At 44.5% G+C, this 23,261-nt stretch overlaps 7 protein-coding genes across 11 annotated transcripts; 2 read left to right on the forward strand and 5 right to left on the reverse strand.

Moving 5' to 3' along the window:
• The first annotated feature begins 8 nt into the window (after positions 1–8).
• On the forward strand, positions 9–1,019 carry Bcprx6. Its single transcript, XM_001545541.2, has 2 exons — positions 9–375; positions 511–1,019. The coding sequence occupies exons 1-2, from the start codon at positions 211–213 to the stop codon at positions 913–915; spliced, it is 570 nt and encodes a 189-aa protein (XP_001545591.1). The 5' UTR covers positions 9–210; the 3' UTR covers positions 916–1,019.
• A 24-nt stretch (positions 1,020–1,043) lies between these two features.
• BCIN_10g05940 (hypothetical protein) lies at positions 1,044–2,659 on the reverse strand. Its single transcript, XM_001545542.2, has 6 exons — positions 2,399–2,659; positions 1,957–2,024; positions 1,631–1,749; positions 1,452–1,481; positions 1,306–1,380; positions 1,044–1,219 (listed from the first exon to the last, which is right to left on the reverse strand). Exons 1-6 carry the CDS (start codon positions 2,512–2,514, stop codon positions 1,190–1,192), a joined length of 438 nt encoding a protein of 145 aa, XP_001545592.1. The 5' UTR covers positions 2,515–2,659; the 3' UTR covers positions 1,044–1,189.
• Positions 2,660–2,754: 95 nt separating this feature from the next.
• Bcpac1 lies at positions 2,755–5,429 on the reverse strand. Of its 2 annotated transcripts, none has more exons than XM_024695725.1 (4): positions 4,987–5,429; positions 4,698–4,901; positions 4,559–4,643; positions 2,755–4,472 (listed from the first exon to the last, which is right to left on the reverse strand). In XM_024695725.1, exons 1-4 carry the CDS (start codon positions 5,173–5,175, stop codon positions 3,097–3,099), a joined length of 1,854 nt encoding a protein of 617 aa, XP_024551518.1. In that variant the 5' UTR covers positions 5,176–5,429; the 3' UTR covers positions 2,755–3,096. The 2 variants fall into 2 exon arrangements, with proteins under 2 accessions (XP_024551518.1, XP_024551519.1); XM_024695724.1 differs by having other exon boundaries at positions 2,755–4,499.
• A 2,213-nt stretch (positions 5,430–7,642) lies between these two features.
• Positions 7,643–10,500, forward strand: BCIN_10g05960 (hypothetical protein). 2 transcript variants are annotated; one of them, XM_024695726.1, is made up of 6 exons: positions 7,643–8,288; positions 8,385–8,494; positions 8,608–8,995; positions 9,050–9,360; positions 9,413–10,022; positions 10,272–10,500. In XM_024695726.1, the coding sequence occupies exons 1-6, from the start codon at positions 7,801–7,803 to the stop codon at positions 10,459–10,461; spliced, it is 2,097 nt and encodes a 698-aa protein (XP_024551520.1). In that variant the 5' UTR covers positions 7,643–7,800; the 3' UTR covers positions 10,462–10,500. The 2 variants fall into 2 exon arrangements, with proteins under 2 accessions (XP_024551520.1, XP_024551521.1); XM_024695727.1 differs by having other exon boundaries at positions 8,364–8,494; positions 10,272–10,499.
• A 29-nt stretch (positions 10,501–10,529) lies between these two features.
• On the reverse strand, positions 10,530–15,638 carry BCIN_10g05970 (hypothetical protein). 3 transcript variants are annotated; one of them, XM_024695730.1, is made up of 4 exons: positions 14,741–15,638; positions 12,863–13,976; positions 11,180–12,757; positions 10,530–11,069 (listed from the first exon to the last, which is right to left on the reverse strand). In XM_024695730.1, the coding sequence occupies exons 1-4, from the start codon at positions 14,761–14,763 to the stop codon at positions 10,926–10,928; spliced, it is 2,859 nt and encodes a 952-aa protein (XP_024551523.1). In that variant the 5' UTR covers positions 14,764–15,638; the 3' UTR covers positions 10,530–10,925. The 3 variants fall into 3 exon arrangements, with proteins under 3 accessions (XP_024551523.1, XP_024551524.1, XP_024551522.1); XM_024695729.1 differs by having other exon boundaries at positions 11,180–13,976; XM_024695728.1 differs by lacking the exon at positions 14,741–15,638 and having other exon boundaries at positions 12,863–14,056.
• A 170-nt stretch (positions 15,639–15,808) lies between these two features.
• On the reverse strand, positions 15,809–18,110 carry BCIN_10g05980 (hypothetical protein). The gene is made up of 3 exons (XM_024695731.1): positions 17,886–18,110; positions 17,271–17,826; positions 15,809–17,184 (listed from the first exon to the last, which is right to left on the reverse strand). The coding sequence occupies exons 2-3, from the start codon at positions 17,748–17,750 to the stop codon at positions 16,528–16,530; spliced, it is 1,137 nt and encodes a 378-aa protein (XP_024551525.1). The 5' UTR covers positions 17,751–17,826; positions 17,886–18,110; the 3' UTR covers positions 15,809–16,527.
• Positions 18,111–18,278: 168 nt separating this feature from the next.
• Positions 18,279–21,630, reverse strand: BCIN_10g05990 (hypothetical protein). Its single transcript, XM_024695732.1, has 3 exons — positions 20,438–21,630; positions 19,806–20,356; positions 18,279–19,705 (listed from the first exon to the last, which is right to left on the reverse strand). Exons 1-3 carry the CDS (start codon positions 20,450–20,452, stop codon positions 18,976–18,978), a joined length of 1,296 nt encoding a protein of 431 aa, XP_024551526.1. The 5' UTR covers positions 20,453–21,630; the 3' UTR covers positions 18,279–18,975.
• Between the last annotated feature and the right edge of the window lie 1,631 nt (positions 21,631–23,261).

The raw sequence follows: 23,261 nt of genomic DNA on the forward strand, positions 1-23,261 counted from the left end.
CTTCCCAAGATCAAATTGTTTGATACTGATACATTACTAACCTTACAAAGCAATACGACAGGGATCATGATAAGATAACAGACCCCTGCACAACAAAGCTACCCCACGTCACGAAGCTTTTTCCCCTCTATGAAATCATCGATATCATCCTGTCGTTAAACATCAACAGCTACATCAACAACTACATATACATATACCTATAATATTAATATGACTTTCCAACAAGAACTTAATTCATGGCTATCTCCATCTCCAACTGACGTTCAATCACCTCCAGAAATCAACTCCAAAGCACCTTCATCGTCCAAACTTCCATTACCAAATTCCAATCGAAAGCCTACTATTATCACATTCCTCCGACATTGTGGCTGCCCAGTAAGTTTTTGCTTTCCCCTTTACACATATACAACACTCTTGGCATCTTACTCTCTATATCTCTCTTCATCCAATGGCCTTATCCTGAAATCAACTTCACAATTCAACCCACAGCTAACCATCTCCCTTTTCCAGTTCGCAGAAAAGACCTTCCTCACCCTTCGCAATCTTGCCACTTCTTACCCAAATATCAACATAATAGCCATCTCTCATTCTACATCATCCTCGACCGACACTTGGGTTGAATCCCTTGGCGGCGCTGGCCCCATCCAAGTAGTCGTTGATTCTGATCGAGAAATATATGCACAATGGGGATTAGGCACTAGTTCCGCCTGGCACGTACTAAATCCCTGGAGTATGTTTTCCGTCTTTAAGCTTGGGCGCGAAGAACAGATATGGAATAGACCCACGGAGAGTGGAAGTCGATGGCAGACGAGTGGGAGTTGGGTTGTGGATAAGGAGGGGATCGTGAAGGGAGGTGGAGTGGCGAAGAGTGCGGACGAAATTATGAATTTTGAGGCAATTAAGTTAATTGAGTGATGGTGGCTGTATGTTTTAATAGTATCATGGTTGACAAAATGAGATACAACGACGATAGTTACTTTAATTTGGTAATGGGTAATGCTTTTGGGATATTGTTGGCAAGATTGGAAGCTCGGAACAGAGCTTGAACTTTAGAAGTCCACATTGCTTTCGTCCAACTATAGTTTAATATGAAGTCTAATATAGTTGTATTTTATATCCATCTATGTAAAACCCCCTATTCATCCGAAATCCTCATCCACGCGCCCCTTCCATTTTTGGGTTTCCAACCTTATTTGGCATTCTGCACAGCAGCCGAATCCTAACACATACCCATCAGCCATCAATGCCCCTCTCTCTTCACTCCCTTGCTACCTATACATCAATGGCAACTAGAAATGCACTCACCAGATAAACTTGATAAAATCCTAATTTCCACTTTCCACCCTCTTGAACCATTTTGGCCCGTCCGGCCCATTCAACCTATTTCATATATGAGTATACGTCCACGCAGCTTCACTCATAGCTACAAGATAAACAAATGTGACACTTACATCGGCCTTTCTCCCATCTTTCAATCCATACTATATCAGTAGAGCATTAGCATCGCAACTCACAGATTTCCCCTCTTCTTATATTCTGTATCTTGCCCTCACCACCACCCACTCGCTCTCTCTACCCGAACCCAAACTCCCTGAACTACGAAAACACCAAGTGGACAGGAAGAACTCACAGCCACGACTCCAAACAGCATAACCTCCGTCGATCCCTTTCCAAAGGGAAAGATCTTGTGAGCCGTATGCAAACGACTTGCTACCTTTTCCCACATGCCCTTTCTGAAAGCCAGAATTTCTAGACCTTTATATTAGCGGGTTTTCATCGCCATTAAACCCTAGAGTCCTATTCCCTTTCCCTTCCATTCTCGCGCATCTTCATTTCGCCAAAGAAAGCACTCTTTAACTAATCCTTCAAACCTCGTGAGCCCCCAGACTCCTCCCTCATCGTCTTTCCTCCCTCCATACCAAAGAATACAAAACAGAATCGGAAGTCAAAACTCACCTTCTTTCCCCTTAACCCTCTTAATCCCCATGACTACCTCCGCATCTTCAGCAAATTGATTTGCATATCTATTGATGCATCCACATATTAGCTTTATCCTCTTCACGCTTCCCTCCCCCAACTTCAAACCCGTCCATTCTTCATCGTTAGAATTCTCAATCTCCCAGATCCTTGCTTTTCCTTCAGTCCGTCAATTCTAGGATATCAAATTTAATCATCTCCACCATCGAAACTCTATTTCCAACCCCTCCACATCATCGTAATCATTCCAAGCCTCTGAAACCCGAAGTTTCCGATCCCCCTTTCAACCACCCCTTCTATCTACCCTCTTCCCGAAATCAAAATCATGAGAAACATCCGTTCTCTCTTCACCATTCCGATCCCTAACCTAACTCCTTTCTGAAACCCTCCAAACAAAAGAACAAAAAAAGGATCGACTCACTCCTCGTGCTTTTCCTCTGTATCACTCAATTTATAAAATGCCTCAAAAAACTCTTTAATACCCTCTTCTGCCTCGACCCCCTGTGGATACTCTGATGCATATGAATGTTGCGACATCTTTACTGACTTCTGATGATGGGATGATGATGGGACGATGATGAATCAATGAGACGGCTTGAAAACAATGTATACTGTATGATGAGAAAGGCAATGGCAAATGCGTCTTTTGTCAACGTCGTCAGGGTGGGGTGCTTCGGGGAGCTGTGATTAAAATGTGGGGTTCTCTACGGGCCCGAGTAGATCTCATCCCATCTCATCCCATCTCATCATAGATATTCATTGCACCTGCAAGCTCATTGTAGAATCACTTCAAACACTAAAAGACATGATTTAGAGTAAACCCCAAAACTGGTTTGTCACATACTAATTCATCCGTACACTATACTTCATTTAGTTAATGTAAATGTTATTCCATTTATCAAAATAAATAAACTATTGCCCTATCGTATCATTCTCCATATTTTGATCAAAGCAAGTAACCGACCAACGTGCTGAATGACTATCATACTCCATCCATGCCAGCGCCACCTTGTCCCTATGAAATAATGTATCGAAGCATCATTCAACCCTTGATATAGCAAGCAACCTTCCCAGAAAACTCCACCTGATCAAAACAACCTTGTAATACTTGAAAATCAACTACTCATCATCATCATCTGTTTTCAGAACGGGGTACAAGCTCTCAGCTGGCTTCTCCTCGGTCTTTGTTGGGATATCTTTCATATCAACATCGGCCGGAGAAGAATCCTCTTCATCCTTGACATACTCTCCATTTTGAAGTCGGTCACTGACATATCTTCGCAAAGCTTCAATGACACGAATATTCTCAATCCATGCCTCTTCAGCTCTGTCGCGAGCACTTTCGAGAGTATCAACTGATCTGACTGTAGGTGAAGTTACAGAAAGAGCTGGATCAATGTTATTTGTGACATCCGTTTGAACAATAGACTCAGGGCGAGGAGTTGTTTCTTTGGGAGATGGTGACGGAGAGCTAATAGTAGCGGTCTCCATAGACTCGCGATATTGGCTAGAGTTGAGTCCACCAGCACTTCTTTGGAGTATACCACCAGAGTAACGACGACGAGGATCACTATCAAAGTTTGTGCCAAGTGTAGATGTTGGTGCAGTTGCTGAATGATGTGGAGAGTATCCGAGGGATACTGCAGGGAGATTGGGATATGATGCAGTTGATGTAGAACTGTGTCTAGAGATGGGAGATAATCCACTTGAGGACATTGGAGAATTGCCAGAAGTATATGAAACGGCACTCGAGGAAGGTGTTAAAGCTGGTGTACCAGATGAAACTGAATGAGATGAGTGGGTAGCAGTCATTGGTGCTGAGGCGTAAGAAGTCGAAACATGTGGTGCCATTGAGCCAATGTTGTGGATTTGAGTTTGAGGTGGCGAGTGACTTTGACGGAAGTTGATAGACTGGTGAGTGTAATGAGCACCAGGTTGATGAATGCCTGCTGCTGCTGCTGCATTTGAACTTTCGTAGACTGTTGATTGCATTTGCTCCAAGAATTGATCAATGGAATTCAAATCACTCTTGGTCCTCAAGTTTGGCAGAGGTAGGGAATATTGGTGTTGTGGAATAGGACCTCCATGACCACCATGACCTCCGTGACCTCCATGCCCATCAATTGGAACTAATTGAGGTGCCGAATGAATGTAGTCATGGATAGCTCCACCTCCACTAATTGGAATGCCTTGTAATGCCATCAACCTTTGGTTGACTTGTTGATAAGAATTGGCATCAATTTGACGACGCTTAGCAGCACCAAAAAAGTCATTCAAGTTCTCATAATTTCGCTTCTTCTCATCCCAGGCTGCATGTTGACCAAGATCGGGGTTGTGAGACATTTGGTAATAACCTGGGCCTCCGCCATATGAAGATGGTGGAGGATGAGCGGGTGCATAATATCCACTGTGTCCACCATGATGCGAATTGCCATAAAGACCGGCAGAACCAGGGTGCATGGAAGCATTGTGGTCATAATAGCCCATGGGGTTTGCTGCGAGGTGCTGCAAATTAGCAATTACTACGGAAGAAAGGTTAGAGACATTTGTATGAACAAAGGCAACTTGCGCCCTTACGTACCTTTACCACCTGGTTGTCTATATCCTCCGTTTGGGCCACCGGGCTGTTCTGGGGATCTCAATAAAACGGAATCATCGGCATGGGTCTGGTAGGATACATCAGCACAGCAGCGGAAATACACGCCAGCTCTTAGTCTTACCTTGACATGTTTCTTCAAGTCCTGAGGACGCTTGAATGCTTTTCCACAGAATTCACATTTGTGGGGTTTGAGTGGAACATGCACACGAATATGAGATGTAATATGGTCGCGTTTGACGGTAGTAGTACGGCATGAATTCCAGCCGCAGGTGAGGTTCAAGTTATTGGTACTCTTTCTGCCGACATGTTTCTCGCAGATGTGTTCCTAGAGTAGAGTATGAGTATAAAGACTTTGGAACGATACAATGGATGATCTGGCCATCAAACTACGGAAACAAAACCAAACGTACAAATAAAGATTCTGGAGTGGGACATCTCTCAGAACATTTCTCCCATTGACAGAGTAAACTATCATCAGATACAACGTTTTGCTGGATTGATGGAGTTACTGTGGAGGTCGTTTCTGCATTGGAACTCGAGGCGGTCGAAGTCTGAGGTTGTGCAGTTTGTTGCTGCTGCTGCTGGTCTTGACTCGACATTGTGAAATTAGGAATAGATCCAATAGATCAGCCAATGAAGGATGGTCGGTTAATGAACCTTTCACAGACTAAACTGTGTATGGAAATGGATTAATCCAAAAAGTTATGGGTCTTGGCTGTATCGATATCAGATTGACGATAGCAAATGGATCGATGAAAGTCCAACGTTTTGATAAAATATCGATGATGAACTGGAATCAAAGAAAGAAGAAAACTCTTGATCTTTCGAATTATGTTTTCTCTCAAGTCTCTCCAAGCAAAGGGAGGATCTTGGTGCCTTCTTGTAAGAATAACGGAATCTCTGGGCGGGACCAAGTCTTGGCACAAGTTCTTGGCGACCGTATTGGGTTTGGCTTCCACTCCTAGTCTCTTGGCATTCCACTCGGATCAAACTCGAGTTGATTATTTAATTGGTTAATCTTTCTTGGCATGTATGGAAGGAACATGTGCAAACTTACGACCTTAATGCTAACAGGCAATGAGCAATTTGGCCCGATCACTCTTTCAAACCTTTTCAAACCCTTTCAACCCCAAGAGATTGCGCCCCGAGGCCAAGATCGGAGAAACTTGGCTATCTTGGCTCTACGTATTTTCTTGGCATTTGGGCTGTGTTTTCTTCCATCTAACTTTACACAGTATGCCCTTTTGCCCTTTTATCTTTTAACCTTTTTAACCCTTTTCCTTCTTCATTTACACCCATCACAGTTTTATGTCCATAAGATGATTCAATCCGAAATGCCATTCCACTGGTCGTCACACCATATATGAATGAAATTTAACTCAAAAGTTTAATCTCTTAGGGCGAGTACGGTGTAGGTATGCTCGAGGCACGATGGAGAAAAGGATCACAAGTACTTTCAGTCCGGTAGCTGCTTCTAGACAACCAAATGTGCTCGATGTAAGTGGTCGGTTACATCTATTAATAAGCTTCGAAATGTCTTTATCTTTTACTTTGGGTCTCTCTACGATAGAGTTTAACCTAGAGAGTGAATTGTGTCTAGCCACGGTATAGAACGTAGGTGGTATTGCTGTATTAGAGATTCAATTTGGATCATAATGCAGTTGGTTACACTGAGGTCTTATAATTCGAGTACACCGTACCATACTTCCCCATTATTTATTACGTATAGTCTGCAAAGAAGAGGCAGCTGAGTGATTGGGATTGAGTTCATATTATCCGCCAGTACGTATCTGCGTGCAGTGCAGTGCAGTGTGTAGGCGAGGTAGGCAAAGAAAGAAAGAAGGGTATTGTGATAATTAACACGCGAAGGCCAATTCCTCTCAAACTCATTCTTAGCCTATACCGAGGTAGATAGAGTTCAATATATCGAATCCTTCACTTCAAGGTTGGCTTTCCCACTATCCCATACTCGAAAATGCCTCGAACTTCCTGAATTCCTCAAAGATGCCTTTTCGTACTATACCATACTCGAGTAGTACTTCCGTTAGACGACCATCCATCAGCTACACATGTCAGCTTGTCTCGTATCCATACGAGTATGTCACTGTTATACATCTTAGAAGACCCTATGGAACTCCGCGTATCTAAAATGGTAAGATTCCATGGAACAAAGTGCCACTTTATTGATGAGATGATAGTACGGAGTACAGGGACAGCAGGAAGGTATCGGCAAATAATCAACTCATTTCTCTTAAGCTTTCTTCAATCTATGCGGGGTGGGATGATCCACCCCTTTTGCACTTTCAGCTGACTGACTGACTGGCTGACTGGCTGACTGAGCGTATTAATTTAAATCTCCCCATATTCTTTCTCCAATATTGCAGATGTACCTGCTGGCATACCTTGATATGAGCATACACCTGGTCATTCATTCACTCATTCATAGATATGCATACCTGAATAATTTATGAAACATTCTATTTTGGCTGTACGGAATTCGGCTGGATATACACTCTCTCAGACTCTGTATGCTCAGATGTCTTTCCTTACCACCAATCACCATTGCTCCACAACTAGCCAAATCTACACTACGTACTGCCCAGACCTTGGCCACCCACAATCTTTTGCTTCCTCCGCCCATTCACCAAGCTTTTCCACTCTGGTGCCAATTTATTTCTCTTTGTTCTCATCTCATCTCCGGAGTTCATGGTTGTGCAACTGGCCAATCAAGTTTGCCTTTGCTCACCACATGTTTTATTGTTATTCAAACGATTATCTGATCGCGTGCGAAGGAGTGCCGTAAAAGAAAATGTTGATGCTGGGTGCCCTTCGATTTGTTTTGTGAATTTGGGTGTACGTACAAAGTTGTATGAGTCACTGACCGAGACGAAAGATGCACATTCTTCATTTTTGGAGAGGGTCTGGCGACGGTGACTCTTCTCTTTTATTCAATGCTGTAAGATCCGTCAATTGACAGGTCACCAAGGCAGATTTGAAGGTAGGCACTAATAGAGAGGTAAGGTAGCAAGCACACTTCAAAGGTGTTAAAGGCAAAGCAAGCTCTCTGCCGATTTCCTAAATCAAAACAATTTTTCTTTCGTTCCGTTTCTGTATTATTCAAACAATAGTCATTGTACACAGATATCATTTCCTTCCCCTTCAAACCAATTAATTTCTATTTTTGAACAATTCGAGCTATTTTTACCCCCCTCCACACTTTCCCCATGGCAGACGACACAAATAATGAGGAGTTGATACTCACGCAATACTCCCAAGACCAATTCCAAGTCCCAACTTCAGGATGGTGGGAAGAAGCTAATCTAGCTTTCCAAACATTACAAAAACTTCTGGACCCGCAAGGCTTGGGTCCAGAAGAAGACCTTGATAGCCAAGATCAAGGAGGTATTCCAAGCGCTCGTCGTGCTCGCATTGGCGCCCTTCCAAAGCTTGTCTGTTTTGCTACTGGGAGCCACGCCATACAGTGTACGGCAAGAAACGAAACATTGGAATGCGTGGTTTTTGGAACTATTTCAGCAAGTTTGTTTATAGATGTTTTTTGGGAGGCAATCCAAAAGGCTCAAGTTGAGTACCCGGATGCGGGTATTGTTGTGTCATCGGTTCAGCCAGGCGCACATCCAGTGTTTATCATACGAATCAATGATTTCGTTTTCGAGGTTAATTATGGTTGTTGTGAGCCTTTTGTGAGAAGAACGTATGTTGCCAAGTGCCCCCCTTAGATCTCTATCGAAAGAATCTCCACTCATGCAACGGCTCATCAAACGTTTAGTGTTGCTCACATATCAAATAGCCATAACCAATCGCCTCAAAATATTCCACTAGCGGCCCTCCAATACTGTGACGAATGGTCGTCACAACAAGCCACCAGAATTCTTTGGTTGATCGATTTCGCTCAAAAGTGTAAGCTTCTGTTTGTTGTTTCAACCCCCCTCAAAACTTTATCTCCATTTATTGGCCATCTGCCATACTTCCCCAGAAATATGAGTTAGAGATGCCAATTTAACAAGATGCAGTTGAAACAGACAATACCCTACGCCGTGCCTACCACTACATCAGAGCATGGGCAACGATTCAAGGACTGTATGGAAGTTCTAAGATTGGAACTCTCACCCCCATTTCCATCGTCGCCCTTTTACGGCACTCATTATCATCAGATTCCGAACCACATCATGTGACACCCAATGATGCAGAGACTCCGGATCAAAAGTGTGACAATTCGATAATCGCCTCCTTATCATCAGGTATGGGATCAGAATCATTCCAAGAGAACCTCGATTTCAAAACTATAATCCGTCAATTTTTTACCTACTATGGAAAGGTTCCAGAAATTGACCTCACGCCCTATTATATGGAATGCGGTAATGGTCTCTTCAACGATGACGAGGATGAATATCTAACCGAGTAAATTTCTTCTCCTTTTCCTATCACCATACAGATACTAACACTACACTAAAGAAACCAACTCACTCAATGGACCAATATCTATAACCTCTACCATCTTCAAAGTGTAGATAGATCAACCCTCGAACTCCTCTACCTAAAATTCCAGCTCATGAACTCCATCATCGAAAGTACACCCGCAGAAAGACATCCCCATTTCTCATTCTGGAAAAATCTCCTCGCGAGTATTCAACAACAGAACATATCGGCTAAACTTGTGGGCGAAGACGTCATTCAGATAGACTTCATGTATTCAGGTACTTCCTCACTGGAATGTGGAAGATGGCTGGATATGCTTGGTGATAAATTGGTAGAATTGAGGAGTTGTAGGTCCATCCACCCACAAACCGAAATATGATATTAACAATCCCCTTGTAGCTCTAACAGACCTCACATCTTCCTCTTCCTCTCCCTCTTCACCCTCTCCCTCAATCCTTCATCTATGGCCTCAGCCCCTAGTCGATCAAGAAGCAGATGATTCCTCTCCCTTCTACGAAGGATGTTTTCTCCTCGGCATCAAAACCGCCGCACCCCCAGACCTCAACTCCACCCTCGAAAAATGGCTTTCCTCACTCCAGAAAGACAAAGCCACACCCCCAAACCAAAAAGGTTATCTATCCTACACCATCCACACCTCCTCATCCTTAGAAACATCCCATTTCCATCTCCGACCCAGCACCCGTACCTTTCAAGCCCCCTCCATCCCCCCACCCAACCCCTCCCCCCCAACCATCTCCCCCTCTCAAACCCTAACCCCAACCCCAACCCCCTTCCCCTCTCTCTCTCCAAACCCCTCCCCACACAAAAATCCCCACCCCTCCGCACCGCAAAAAATATTCTCCACCGTCTCCTCCACGACCCCTCCTACACCATCGAAAACCACCTCATCGGCTATCGCGATCGCCACGCCGGCATCATGTTCAAAAATGCTTCCGACTGGAAACTCGATCCCATGGACGAGGAGTGGATTCCCGAACATAAAGTCTTGGTACGTGGTTATCTATTCTATTCTTTTCTGTTCCTTTCCTATGTATATATCCCTCCTCCCCTTTTTGCTCGCCTATCCCTATCATATGCTTTCTCCCCCCCTCTCCCCTCCCCCCTTCTCCCAAACCCCTAATCTCAAGTTCCATTCCTCCCTCCACAAATCAGCAGTCAAAAGTCAAAAGTAAAAATACAAACCACCCACAAGCCACAACCCCAAATTCCAATTCTAACACCCATCCCCAACCCCCAGTACTTTATCCAAGTCCTCCCCAAAAACAAAAAGAAATTCATCTGGCACCGCGAACACAAACTCGATCTCCTCTTCGGAAGCGGCGGATCCATTTCGCGCTGGGGAATCAACGGCGAGAAATTCAATATCGAGGTTCCTGGATCTATTCAATAGAGAAATGCCAGGGTGGTGTTGTTGGTATCATATTTAGATCACATAAAATACAGAACATATGGGCCAAAAAATATCATCTCAAAAGATCATGTCCACTACAATGGTTGATACACTTCCATTAAACCTCTACATTTGTCCACTCGTACATGTGATATTACTTGTCTATACACATCCACACAAACAGCCAATCAACCAACCCACCCCCAGTAGCCGGCCAGCCAGCAGATCGAACAGAGTATCACAAAATCATCCTGCCAACATCCCACCTCCCATCCATACAATATACATAATCATACACTCTCCGGACCAAGATTGCAAGGAAAACATCATGAATTCATGACCCATCGCCTTTGTTGCATGCAAGCAATTGTGCAATCATTCCAATTCCCAAAGTCATTATTATCAATCAATCAAACCAGCCAGCCAGCCATATTGTGAACTCCATATTAGCTAATTAGCCAATCACCAAAGCTACCACGCATTATCATCCCAGCCCAGCCATTACCTTTTCCTCCCTCTAGCGTTGACCTCCCCTTTCTCACCAATTCCCAAAATAATCCTACAATCCGGACAATACCACTTAGTGGTTCTAGGAGGAACAGCCGTCATTTCCACACATTCTAAGTGAAACCATTCTTTCTCGCACTGTCAATCAATCATTAGTCTCGTGTTGTCTATACTTCTCCCTCTTTCCTCCTCTCTTCCTCGTTTCATACAAACCAAGACACAGACCTCTTGTGGAAAGGAAAACTCACATTGTCATTCTCACAAGCAATCATCGTGCCAAAGCTAACCCGATTACAAATGCAGTATCTCTGTTCGTTTGGATCAATCAAGTTTCCATCATCATCTACTTCATCCAGAACTTCTTGAACCGCACTGCCTTCTCTTCCATCCTTCTTTTCCTTTTTCTGTCCTGCCTTTTTGCGTGGAGCAGCACGTCTCTTCCCGACGCTTACAGCAGTAGATCCACCTTCTGTAGTAAGAGTCACAACGCCTGGAGCGGGCCTTTTTGCTCTTTTGCTCGGTTGGCGAGTTTCTGGTGCCGGTGTGTTACGAGCTGTGCTGGTACGTCTAGGGCGATCTAATACTGCTGGCATGGGAGCTGCAGAAATGGGCTCTTCTGCTTTGATAGCAGCGGCAGCTACCGCCTCCTTTGCAGCGGCTGCTTTACCACGAGAAGATGTTGGCCTTTTAGCTGGGAGGGGTTCTGATACCGGTGGTGTAGTAGGTTCAATTACTTGAGCAACCGGAGTTGCTTTTCGAGTGGCACGTGTGTTAGTTGTCTTCTCTAGCTTTTCCGATTTTTGATCTTCCTTCTTTTCTGCCAATTCCGATTCCACAATTGCTTTTGCGGCTTCTTTGGCTTCTTTTTTAGCAGCCGCCGCTGCTTTTCTAGCCTCTTTCTTGGCCTCCTTCTTTTCCGTACCCGGAGGAAGAATTGGCGTTGAGGATTTTGGTGGTGATGTAGCCGTTGCTGATGCAATCGGAGTAGAACTGATTGGTGTATCTGTAGCTGGTACTGACAGAGCAATGGAAGATGCCACGGATACGGCAGATTCCAAAGTTGGTACAGGAGTTGCCCGGGGAGTGGCATTTGTGATAATGGGATGAGGGAGTGGAACCGGGGTTTCAGTCTTCGTTCTCTTGAATTGAGGCTTACCTAATTTTGAAGAATCTACTTCATTCACTTTATCACCTTGAGCATCATTGATGTCAGTTATGCCATCTATAGTTGACGAGCTTGCGTCGCCATTCGCCTTTACGTCTTCGATGGTAGACTCGCGTTTTCGTTTTTTCGATGCTGGCTGCTTCTTAGGTGTTTTAGTAGGAGCTTTCTCTTTCTCTTTTTCTTTTTCTTTTTCCTTTTCCTCTTCTTTCTCTTTCTCTTTCTCTTTCTCTTTCTCTTTCTCTTTCTCTTTTTCTTTCCCTTTCTCTTTTTCTCTCTCTTTTTCTTTCTCTTTTTCTTTCTCTTTCTCTTTCTCTTTCTCTTTCTCTTTCTCTTTCTCTTTTTCTTTCTCTTTCTCTTTCTCTTTCTCTTTTTCTTTTTCTTTTTCTTTCTCTTTCTTCTCGTCTTCGGGATGATTCCCAAAAAGGCTCTTTACTGTACTAGCAGCTTCTGTCATCTTTCGTACAGATTCTTCGGCTTCTTCGGCCGCCAATTTGGCAAGCTCTTTTGCGGCTGCCTCTCTTTTTAATTTCTTGGCTTCATTAAGCTTCATACCACGATTGCTAAGTTGTATCTCCTCTGTGCCTAAGGCTTCTGCACTTATAGCACCTTCCGCGATAACTGTCTTCCCGGTGAGTTGGGGTGGTACCGATTGTTCGAAAGGCTGTCCTGCAGCGTCAGCCTTACTCTTTGCAGTACGATACGCTTCTATTCCTCGTCCCAATTGTTTTAATTCACGTGCGATCATTGTATCGCTCGGGCTCCATACCGCATTCTTTTTCATTCTCTTTCTGAGCTTCGCAAGCTCCCATGCGGTCAACTGAAGCCAAGGCGCATCTTCGGTTCCCGCTTTCGCATCCGGTGGTGGAGGCTGAAGTTTCGCTAGTGCGTTACTTGTCGATATCCCGGCGACCGCGCTATGTACGTTTGTTCCCATTACTCCAGGTGGCCTTGGTGTCCGGGGGGCTTTTGGTACTTTCTCTTTCTTAGGTGGCTTGACCTTCAACTTGATCTTAGGATTGACTGATATGGATCTCGCAGGTGTCTGCCGACGTGGTGTGGGTGGACCAGCGTCGGATTCCGAATCATCACTGCACGAATCATAAGAATCGTAGTCGAGCTCATAGGGAGCCATGACCTCACCAGGAACAGTGATGATTGGCGCGCGTCGTTTGCGAACACGCATGCGACCGTCAGGGTTTCCAGTTCGCAAAAGTAATTTTCCTGGCACACGATTTGCGACAGGTGAATTTGGCTTCTGCGGAACAGGACTTGTTTCTCGAGATTCGGGATAGTTTTCGGCCATGGTTTGAAGCTTCGCCAATATATTCTGGGCCCTTTTGTAATGTCTCTCCACGTTTTCAACCAGATGTGATGCTTCTGCGAAAGCCAAAGTACGCGCACCGAGAGCATCAGTCAAGCTGGTCGATATGTCTTTTCGCAGAGAGACAGGGTCAGGTTTTGTGTCGGCAGGAAGATCGGGGAGGTGACCATAGGTTTTCGTCAAATCATTCAAGCTCGACGAAGCATTGACATATTTCTCATCGAGGTCACTAATAAGTGCCAATGACCGAACCAAATCCGAAGGTAGATATTCCGTAAAATCGAGAAAGTCTGTGATTGTTGCCTGGGCATCCGGATCCATAGGGGATTCCATGTTCTCAATGTTACTATTCAAGTTTGCCATGGATTGAATGGTTTCCGCGAGCTTGGCCTTACGGCCGGGACTTGTCATCTCGAGAGCGGTATCCATTGTAGTGTTTGCGGCCACGTTGATAGAGTTCATGTTGGAATTGATACTGTCGACTGCTCTTGGGTTGTCGACATGCGATTGTGGAGGGACCTTGATTCGACAGCTCCAAATGCCTGACTCATCAAGCCATCTAAAAGAGAGAAGAAAAAAACAAATTAGTAAAAAAATCCAGAGTCCAGTGTGTGTCGTCGAAAAAGGGCGTCGAAAGTCAATTGTGAATGAAAGGTAAGAAAAAGACAATTGAAGAAATATTGGCCGAAATGGTACGGAGCACTAGCAGGTAAGGCATGTATGTAGTGTAGTAATAATCTGTCGTGAAAGCGACTAAGAACGCGAAAATCCATCGGCAAATTGTAAAGCGCGATACTGTCACCAATCCCAACCCTTACCTAACGCCGACTTTGCGATCATTGGCAGGTATTATTTTGGGATTTTGTTTTGTTTTCTTTTCTTTCCCTTCCGATGAATTTTGGGCCTTGAGCCTCTGGCCTTTTGCTTCTTCTGCGCCTTTCTCCTGTTTCCCCCGTTGCCCTTACAATATTCTGGGTCTTGCTTGCTTGTTGTGCTGTGGCTGGCTCTTATTATTCTGCCCCCCAATCGGTCCCCGTCGTTTCTTGCAAAGCGGCGCGAGGAGGAAAGCAAAGCCCAAACCCCAAAGCCCAAGGGCAAGGAACAACTGTAGCATAGCATAACATAAAAAATGCACGTGCTTTTGTGGAGGGGAGGGGGAAGCTATGAAAACAGCTAATGTAGGTGTCTACGTAGGTAGATCAAAATAGTATCAAGGTACCGGTAGCAGTTATGGAGACAAAGGGTAAAAATAAGTCCAATATAGGAAATAGGAAGCAGCCCAAAAAAGGGGGGGAGGAAAGAAAGCTTCTCTCAAAAACATACCTTCTGGATGCATCTGAGGCCATATCTGCGTGGGAGCGCTGGATGCGATTTTCTTCTCTAGTCTCTAGTCTCTAGTCTCTAGTTTGGTCGGGTCGAATGTTGTTTTAGTTTGGAGCAGAAGAGACGCGGTGATGTCGACGGGGCTCTGAAAGGGGAGTATGTGTGTATGAATGGATGGATGGATATGGATGGATATGGATGGGTGGATAGATGGTATGGATGGATGGATGGATGGATGGATGGATGGGTGTGTGGATGGGTGTATGTATGTGTGTATGTATGTACAGTAGTAATTGCAGATACCGTGATAAAATACTGAGAGTGATGGCAAATGAGAGGCAGGTCTGGCAAGTTGACGGCCAGAATAAAATCCGTCTCTGATCGAATCAAAGACGATTAAATGATCCTAGATTTGGGTTGGTGTATTACGAAGCCTACATATTTCATTATAAAATATGCCAAAGGATGTCATGGGTTCCAAGGCTTTGTTTCGTGATATTTCAGATATACCAGCAATAAGTCCCGTCGTGAGTAATCAGTAGGTAATCTGCCCACCCCCCAAAATAGATAAGGAGAAAACGGCGGCAGTGGCAGTGGCAGTGGCAGGTAGTAGGAGCAGTGGCCGTGGCAAAGTGGATGGGATGGATGAGATCTGTACGGGACCTGTACGGTATCTGTACGGTATCTAGACCACCACCACCCACAACGGAACGGAGGAGTCAAGTAGGCAGGTACGTATCGAAGGCTGGATTTGATGGCTGGAGCTGATCATGAATAAAATCAACTGGAAAGGGAAGGCTGCACTGGCCCAACTGGTGAAAGTGGTAAAACCGCTTTGAATGCGTGTGTATGGCGTGTGAGATGGATGGGTAGATGAATTTGGGTTGTTTTGGGAATCGATGTAGATGATGAATATTTTAATTAATGCTCCAGTGCTAGTGATTATCGATATGTTTTATTATCATCTGTTCCGTTTAAAATGATTGTTTGCACCTTCCCATTTACGATTTACCATTTCACCCTTTATTCACATCAGCCCTTCCCCCCTCCCCCTTCTTGTCTCGAAATTGCGGTTAAGCTATGGGTCACAAGATTACACAATACGATCTGAAAGGAATAAAATGCCTGCTTACTCTCCCATCTCCAATGTCAGACTAGTCCTATCGCATATGGACAGTTGCAGTATCATTTCTCAAAGTATCTACAAGTACCTACGTACCTACGTACCTATCAATACAATAAAAGTTTCAATCCAGATTCTCCTCATTCTTGTATGATATGTAGATGTACCCCATACACACATGCCCCTTTGTTGGAATCAATACATGCATCTATTTTTAGAAATAACTTTGATATCGGCATAGAACATCACTTCTACACCCATCAAAATCATCTATCTGCGCTCCCTTTCAAGAATTCACAACCATAAAGAATACGATGGAATACGGTAAAACATATCATCACACCCGCCAACGATTACTTGAATGTGTTTATGATTATCCCCCCCCTCCGGTGAGTAGATTGATCCCCTAACCCTTCTCGCCGTGTCGATAAGTAAACATGTGAACATATTCCCCTGTATCTCAAGCCAGTGAACAAATCAAAAAGGTCTCGCTTCAGCCAGTCAGCGATACTCCGCCAAATCAATAAATCCCAAAAAGAGGAAATAGCAAGATCCATATGCGTCTTCTTCCATGTACAGTAATTCTCTCCTTCATCTTCCCTAATGTACCCACCTCCAATTTCTCTCAACGTCAAGCCATAAAAACTGCATCACACTTTCCTCCCTAAACCGCACCCACAAACCCCAATACACCCCCACAAATTCCCGCAGCCACAACCCAAATACCCGAATACGCCACAGCACCAAGCGCCTCAACTCCCTCAACAGTAACATACGTTTGCAAAAAGGTGTTAACACCTGTAACCATCATCAAAGTAGCCGTTCTCTTGATAATAATTCTAGTTTTGTTCGAAAAGCCCCACAAATTATAAAGAATAGTCTCTCCCAACGTAGCAGTTTCAGGGTTGAATGGTGGAGGTACCGAGTCTGAAGGCTTGGTAGCTGTAACTGGTGTGAAAATGAACGAACGTGTTGCGAGGCCTAAAAGTAACATGACGGGAAGGAGAGAAGTGGGAGTTGCGGAGTGAGCGGCGGCAATAGATGGGATACCTTCAAAATAGGTAACGAGGTAAATAGGCATGTAGGACATATATGCACCGTAGAGAGTGACGCTGTAGATAGATGCCGCTAGGAGTGTGGTAATGATCTGAACTGGAATATCTGAAGTAATATCTCGGTTTGGTACAGATGGAGCGTCTGCATGAGCGGGAGAAAGAGGTCGAAGTAATCGGAATGGAACATAGGTTGTGAGGGTATCGATCAGAAGAGATGACACAACAGTCTTCACACTAACCTCATAGAATGCGTTTAGAAGATACAACTGAAATCCCAAAAATCAGTACATACTCATCAGAACTACGAGCGCAACTTGGTAGTGGGGCAGAATTTTGAAGAAAAAAAACTTACTGGAGGACCTCGAGATAACAAAGTCATAGCCGCAAAATCATACCCATCATAATTGCCAAACCAACCTAATGCCAATTCCGCAGTCCTCCACGCAACCAACCCAGCTGCCTCTTCCCATCCCTGATACCTCTTACTAACGCTTCCCAACTCCTCTGCCTCAATGTAACTCGCACGCAAACTATAAGCCAACCCACTTCCCATCAAACTGAGAACTACCACCAAGGGAAACCTCAATAGATCTGGCACCTTCGATGGTTTCCGCTGTGAGAATCCAGAGTCGTCGAGCATTGACTTGACAAGCATTGAATTCTCATCATTCTCTCTCTTCGCTGCCTCCTTCTTCGAGTAGTATTCATCCAAATCATCAACTGTTTGCAGATGGCTCAAATCTCCATTGACCAGTTGATCCGCTGCCGCCTCCGTACTGTCCGCCAAGCTCTCCGCCTTATCTCTTCTTAACGATCTCGTTGCTGGAGCCATTTTCTCCTCTTTTCCCTTACTACTATTGTTCTCGTTTTGGTGTATTTCGTTCAGGATCGTTTTATGCGTTAAACCCCTATGTATTTGTAAATAACTAAGTTTGATCGATTATATAAATGAATGAAAGTTCCATACCCGCCTGTCGTTTTCCTATCAATTCGGTCCGGCAGCAAATAAACAAAACCAACGCGTCTCCTAGAGCCGGCGCGCTTATCCCACAAGTATGAAAGACTCTTTTCACTTTTCGGTTTTTCTTTTATTGATCAAGAACCAACAGAAGTCTTGAGTTTGATCGTTTGATTTTGTATCGTTGAATTGATTCTTTTGATGTATAATTGTAGAGTTATGTTTTGCCCATGCGAATTTTTTGCTTGCTCTGCATGATGCAGCTTGAGCTTGGACACCAAGACGTCACTACCGGTGAGCTATCATCAATCCAGTTCCTTGTACACAAGAGTCGTTCTGCCAACCACCATTTTTTCATTACAATTTTCTCACTTTTTTCAATTGGTATCCACATCGAAAATTTGATATTTCTAATTTAAATAAGTCAAGTCATGTTGCTTCAAGTTGTTGAAAACTATAAGTCCCAATCGATATTTTGTTTTGCTTTGCTTCCTTCTTAACCTTACACTACAATAGCTTCGTTTGCTTTTTCTCTCTACATCAGCTCCGTTTATGACTACCGCACGCCCAATTACTATTTGCCAACTTCTTTCTTCCACGTCAAGAAACTTAATCCCAGATCTAGATAGCATGCCGCACCCTACCCAACCAATGTCCAGCAAGTGCTATCTAAAAGCCTCAAACCCAGTGATGTTAACTGAAGGGGAAACTCAACCCTTTTGAGAAAGTACCTGCAAGTAGCTGCGTGCTTGACAATACAATACACCTCAATGTGCCACTCTCAACTACATCGATATCGTCACCACCATCGCTACTATTATATTTACCATCAAAATTGATATCAAGTGGCTCTGGCATCAAGAGCTTGCATGTCTGACTGCTAAGTATCTTCATTTCATTTGATAACATTTGTTTTTATTGTGCTGGTAGATCAACCCGATTCTTAGTTTTAACCTCAGTGGATCAAACCTCCACCCATTGGTGCTAAGAATCGACCGAATTTACTTATTACATTGCTACTACAGGAGAAGAAAAGGGAAATAATCGTAATGGCCAATTGAAAAGTTACATCGATTGGCACATCTAGATTTGCTGGCAGTTATTCCTCCATACGTCCGAAAACACCATCATCGTCTTCATCAGAACGACCTCGGGAACGCTGATCATAATCTTCCTCATCTCCCATACTCTCATCGCCATCGTCCATTTGCACATCTCCGTCTCCATGGAGTTGATGACGGTCATAGCTTCCTCTGGCAAAGCTTTCCCTCTGCCGCGGGCGAAGGCTGGGTGTGTAACTCGCTGAAAGATCATTTAAATATTCAGCAGGGATTCCAGGTACGGGAGGAACATCATCTGACAAGCCGCTTGAGAGTCCGTGGCTCTGCATCGCTGCTGTCAATCCTTCTTCCTCTTGATTCTCATTCCTTCCAGAAGAGGGCGGGCGACGCTCATAGTTTTGGTGGTGGAAAAGACCGAAGCCGACTGGAACGCTGGCACCGTAACGGACCCTATCCGACATGGTATAAGAGTCACTACTTCCAGCATGTATCCTTGCACCGTTGAACGAACTACCACCGTATGCGTGTCGTATATCCGCAGGTGGTGGTGTCATATCCGCCGAGCTGGCACGATCATTCTCGTGATCACCCAGACTAGATGCAGAATCCTGGTCATCACTTTGAGGGTCCTTTGCAGAGTCCGGTGGAGTATTGACGGAATCTTGGTTCATTCCAAGAAGGACGGCAGCCGCTTCTAGCAGCTGTACTTGTTGATGCTTTGAGATCAACAATTTCGAGGTGTAGGACCATTGTGGTGTATGTTCCCATCTGCAAACAAAAAGTTAATAACAATTCACAACACAATCACACAAAGCTTCCGCGCTGAAGCCCATGTGGAGGAAGATAGGAAAGGATGGTGGGCACGAACAAATGCTTAGACAAGCAACTGCTGTGCTTGTATCCTTTTCCACACTTGTCACACTTGAGATCATTGGCATTGGCCTTCTTGCCATCTTTCAAAAGTTGTGATCCTTCGCTCGCTCTTCTTATTCTATTCTTTGTAAACTCGTCGTCTTCTTCGTCCTCCATCTCCTCGTCATTGTTGTCATCGTCAATTGCACTCTCTCCACGCCCCGACTTCATAGTCAACCTAATTCTATGAGTTGGCAGGCTCGATGGTGGAGATGGTAAACTGCCCATAGGTCCGGATCTCATTGTTGCTCTTCGTGTAGAAATTGGCATTGCCAAAGGATTATCGCCAACCTCACTCGCTGTCGCTGCAGCTAGAAGTGCATTAACATTACTCGCAACGTTCGAAGATACACTTTTGCGTCGAGTCACCCTGCTGCTCGGTATAAGTGATCCTGCCGATACTGAATGAGAGTGATTTCGTGTATGAGACTGTCGTGGATAGGAACTCGAATTTGTAGAGAGTGATGGAAGTCGGCCTTGGCTAGGTCTCGAAGAATGCTGAATTTCCTGTGAAATAGATGGGAATGATCAGCAGGGTTCCTATAAATAGATAACGCTGGTATGTAATGAGGGAAATAAGGTAATCACTTTAGAAGATGCCATCTTGACAATATTTATTTCCTTTGTTCCACTTTCGAATTCGCAGAACCGACCTTCAAGCCCCGAAGCTATGATAAGCAACAATATGAGAGCGAGACAAAATAATGGGATGGAATATTGGCGATTGGTTTCGTAAATTGGTCGGGTTCGAGCTCCAGCTATGGACCGCGTGGTTCTTCGTAGGCGAGAGAGCAAATTGAGTGATTGGGAAAGCACGAAAAGAAGGAAGTATTGAGTGAATGTAGAGTGAATTTCATAAAACGAATTACTATTCAGAGCGAGCAACAAGGCAAGGGAGTCTGCGAAAGTAAAAAAGATGTTTGGAAATTTGTCGCAGTTGGAATGGAGAAATAAAAATGTTTAGAACCAGGATGAATCCAGGACTAAACGGAGGATCGAATGGCTGAGACGATGCAGGCCAGCGGGGTTTCGCAAGTTTCCGTTGGAGGCCACTGAGAGACTTGTTGTGCTGAATGTTTCGATGAAGATATGTTTATTACACGCAGAAGAAGATAACAAGGCAGGTTCTCTTGCTTGTTACTCTTTCTTTTATTTCTTGACCCCCGAAGTAGAGCGAGCGAGTATCTGCTATGATTTTTGATAGAGTGAGGGATTGTGCAAAGTGAAATTGTGCAAAATGGTAGAAATATCCAGAAAGATTGGGAAGGGGAAAAAAGTTGCGGTAACAGTAGATCTGGTACCAATTTTAGGTTGCTTGGTTGCTTGCTAGTCTCTGGCTTTTCCTTCCTGGGGATTCCACTTTCCTTTCTCTGTCGTGTGTGTGTTCTCTTTGGGGGAATGAATCACTGCGCAGACTGGGGTCTGAATGGCAACTCACCAAATGGCAAGTCGGAATTGGGTTTGATAGGATGGATCGCTAGGTTCCTTGAGTGTTGTAAATTGTTGATGTTGATATTGATATCTGTGGCCGCCCTAGGACGCAGGAAGGTCGACAGCTCGATACCGTCTACTATACCGGCTAGGGAGTATTGTCAGGATGCTACTCGATGTCGATTTCGATTTCGATTTGATGGAGTCGTCCCACTGTCCAGCCTTTGGTTGGTCTTCCAGTTCCGGGGCCGGTTCGTAGTCTTCCACCGACTGCCCAGGTACCCAGGTAGGTACAGACACAGAGAGAGGATTTCTAAATTCTGACCAAGCCGCACGTCGGAGGCTTCTCCAATGGTGAATAAATGGGGGTCACTTAGTCTATTTCACGGCTACCCCTACCCCTGGCACCGCGAGCGAGCGTAGTGTATGGGAATGGGTGGTGCTAAGGTCGAAAGCTGATTGATACACTGTACTAAGGCTTAGATCGTTGTGCGTGTGACAAGATAGTGAAGGGCTAAACGCTGACTGTGAGTAATTTAAATGCAAATAGTCGGGACGACGAAGGGTTAAATTGTCTGCAAATCAAAAGGAAGCAGTCGCTGCTTGGATTTGATTTTAAATCTTTTCGAGAGAGATAATAGATAGACATCGCTTTCCGTCCGTGAACGAATAGGTGGTGTGTACCGAGCAATGCAGCACCGAACAAAGAAACGCATGGCATGTGTGTTATGTCAGCGATGAGGCGAGGAGGAGGAATATACAAATTACTGGAGATAAGCAAAAATCAAGGCAGTCAATAAATACATTGTGTTTGCCAATCAAGAATGCAGCGAGAGGAGAACAGCTTTGGACGTTTCTTTGTCTGCGTGTTTGTTCGGGTTCTCAATTGGATTCGTTCATTGCATGGGAAATCTTTCTCAGTTGGCCTTGATTGATTGAGCTGCTCTCTGGATGAGAATCACCAGACACCCACACGCACGCATACGCTCATAGCATTTTAGTGTCGCACATGCACCTCCCTACGAAATGCATACCAAAATTCAAGAACAAGGAAATTACAGTCTATATGTGCGTGTGTATAAAAAGTCGAGGTAAAGCCTTCACCCACTCAGTCTATTCTTAAAAGTCAAGGACGGTGTAATTTTGGGAGCGTCACATCATGGACCGCGGTGCCCAGAGAGTGTAGAATGAACATCGGATTCCTATTAACGCATAACCAAGGCAGTGTAAAGATTCATAGCGAGGTTTGATCATCTCACCGGGCTTGCGAACATTCGCCTCCTTTCTCATGCTTGTGCGAGAGGTGCTAGAGTCCATTGTATACGCGGTCTATCTAGACATTTCTGGAATAAACATCCTAAGACTGGAGAAGATGCACCTCTCCCCACCCCCAATGCCATTTCTTCCCTCTCCAGGCCTCTTCTCCTTTTCAACTGGATATGCCTCTACCTCTCACCCCCCTTCACTTCAATATCGATAAATTCAAGTGTGGATGCAACTAACATGGATTGATAGTAATCTCAAGCGCAATCGTAGCCGCGATGGCACGCACAAATCATTTGGGATATTGATGGACTGGGCCCGATGAACTCATCCCAAAGGTTATTTTAAATTAAATCTCCATACAGAATACCATGACGTTGATTCAGATTTTGATGAATTGATAAGAAATAAATCTTCAGGAGATGTTCAGGAGGTTCAGGAGGTTCAGGAGGTTCAGGAGGTTGCCCTACCCATTTATATGCCCCCTATTGCCTTCTTGTCAGTTCACAACTCCATGGATTTCTACCACCTGTCTGCACATTGCAGATTTACATTTCCATCGAAGCTACCTCCTCGTATCTACTCACTCGTGTCTACCCCGTAGAAGCTTGAGATAAGAACCCTACCCAAATTTCCTCGGCTACTCAACCTCAGACCCGTCGACACGATATTCTTCCTTGTGCGAATTTCAATCTTCCCATGCGACTTTTGCTTTTGC

The sequence above is a fragment of the Botrytis cinerea genome, chromosome 10 (assembly GCF_000143535.2).
Source record: "Botrytis cinerea B05.10 chromosome 10, complete sequence".
Taxonomy (NCBI): Eukaryota; Fungi; Ascomycota; class Leotiomycetes; order Helotiales; family Sclerotiniaceae; genus Botrytis; species Botrytis cinerea.

Bases quoted from the DNA above. Each gene is read 5' to 3' on its own strand.
- Bcprx6 (XM_001545541.2), top strand. From the start codon at position 211: ATGACTTTCCAACAAGAACTTAATTCATGGCTATCTCCATCTCCAACT. The intron at 376-510 runs GTAAGTTTTTGC...TCCCTTTTCCAG, and splicing joins TCCGACATTGTGGCTGCCCA to TTCGCAGAAAAGACCTTCCT.
- BCIN_10g05940 (XM_001545542.2), bottom strand. From the start codon at position 2,514: ATGTCGCAACATTCATATGCATCAGAGTATCCACAGGGGGTCGAGGCA. The intron at 1,482-1,630 runs GTGAGTTCTTCC...CTACTGATATAG, and splicing joins TGCTGTTTGGAGTCGTGGCT to TATGGATTGAAAGATGGGAG. The intron at 1,220-1,305 runs GTGAGTGCATTT...GGTATGTGTTAG, and splicing joins GATTTTATCAAGTTTATCTG to GATTCGGCTGCTGTGCAGAA.
- Bcpac1 (XM_024695724.1), bottom strand. From the start codon at position 5,175: ATGTCGAGTCAAGACCAGCAGCAGCAGCAACAAACTGCACAACCTCAG. The intron at 4,902-4,986 runs GTACGTTTGGTT...ACTCTACTCTAG, and splicing joins CCACTCCAGAATCTTTATTT to GAACACATCTGCGAGAAACA. The intron at 4,644-4,697 runs GTAAGACTAAGA...GTATCCTACCAG, and splicing joins ACTTGAAGAAACATGTCAAG to ACCCATGCCGATGATTCCGT.
- BCIN_10g05960 (XM_024695727.1), top strand. From the start codon at position 7,801: ATGGCAGACGACACAAATAATGAGGAGTTGATACTCACGCAATACTCC. The intron at 8,289-8,363 runs GTATGTTGCCAA...TCAAACGTTTAG, and splicing joins GAGCCTTTTGTGAGAAGAAC to TGTTGCTCACATATCAAATA. The intron at 10,023-10,271 runs GTACGTGGTTAT...CCCAACCCCCAG, and splicing joins TTCCCGAACATAAAGTCTTG to TACTTTATCCAAGTCCTCCC.
- BCIN_10g05970 (XM_024695729.1), bottom strand. From the start codon at position 14,763: ATGGCCTCAGATGCATCCAGAAG. The intron at 13,977-14,740 runs GTATGTTTTTGA...TCTCTCTTTTAG, and splicing joins GCCTCAGATGCATCCAGAAG to ATGGCTTGATGAGTCAGGCA. The intron at 11,070-11,179 runs GTGAGTTTTCCT...ATTGATTGACAG, and splicing joins TTGCTTGTGAGAATGACAAT to TGCGAGAAAGAATGGTTTCA.
- BCIN_10g05980 (XM_024695731.1), bottom strand. From the start codon at position 17,750: ATGGCTCCAGCAACGAGATCGTTAAGAAGAGATAAGGCGGAGAGCTTG. The intron at 17,185-17,270 runs GTAAGTTTTTTT...TTGGGATTTCAG, and splicing joins TGTTATCTCGAGGTCCTCCA to TTGTATCTTCTAAACGCATT.
- BCIN_10g05990 (XM_024695732.1), bottom strand. The intron at 19,706-19,805 runs GTTCGTGCCCAC...TTTTGTTTGCAG, and splicing joins AGTTGCTTGTCTAAGCATTT to ATGGGAACATACACCACAAT.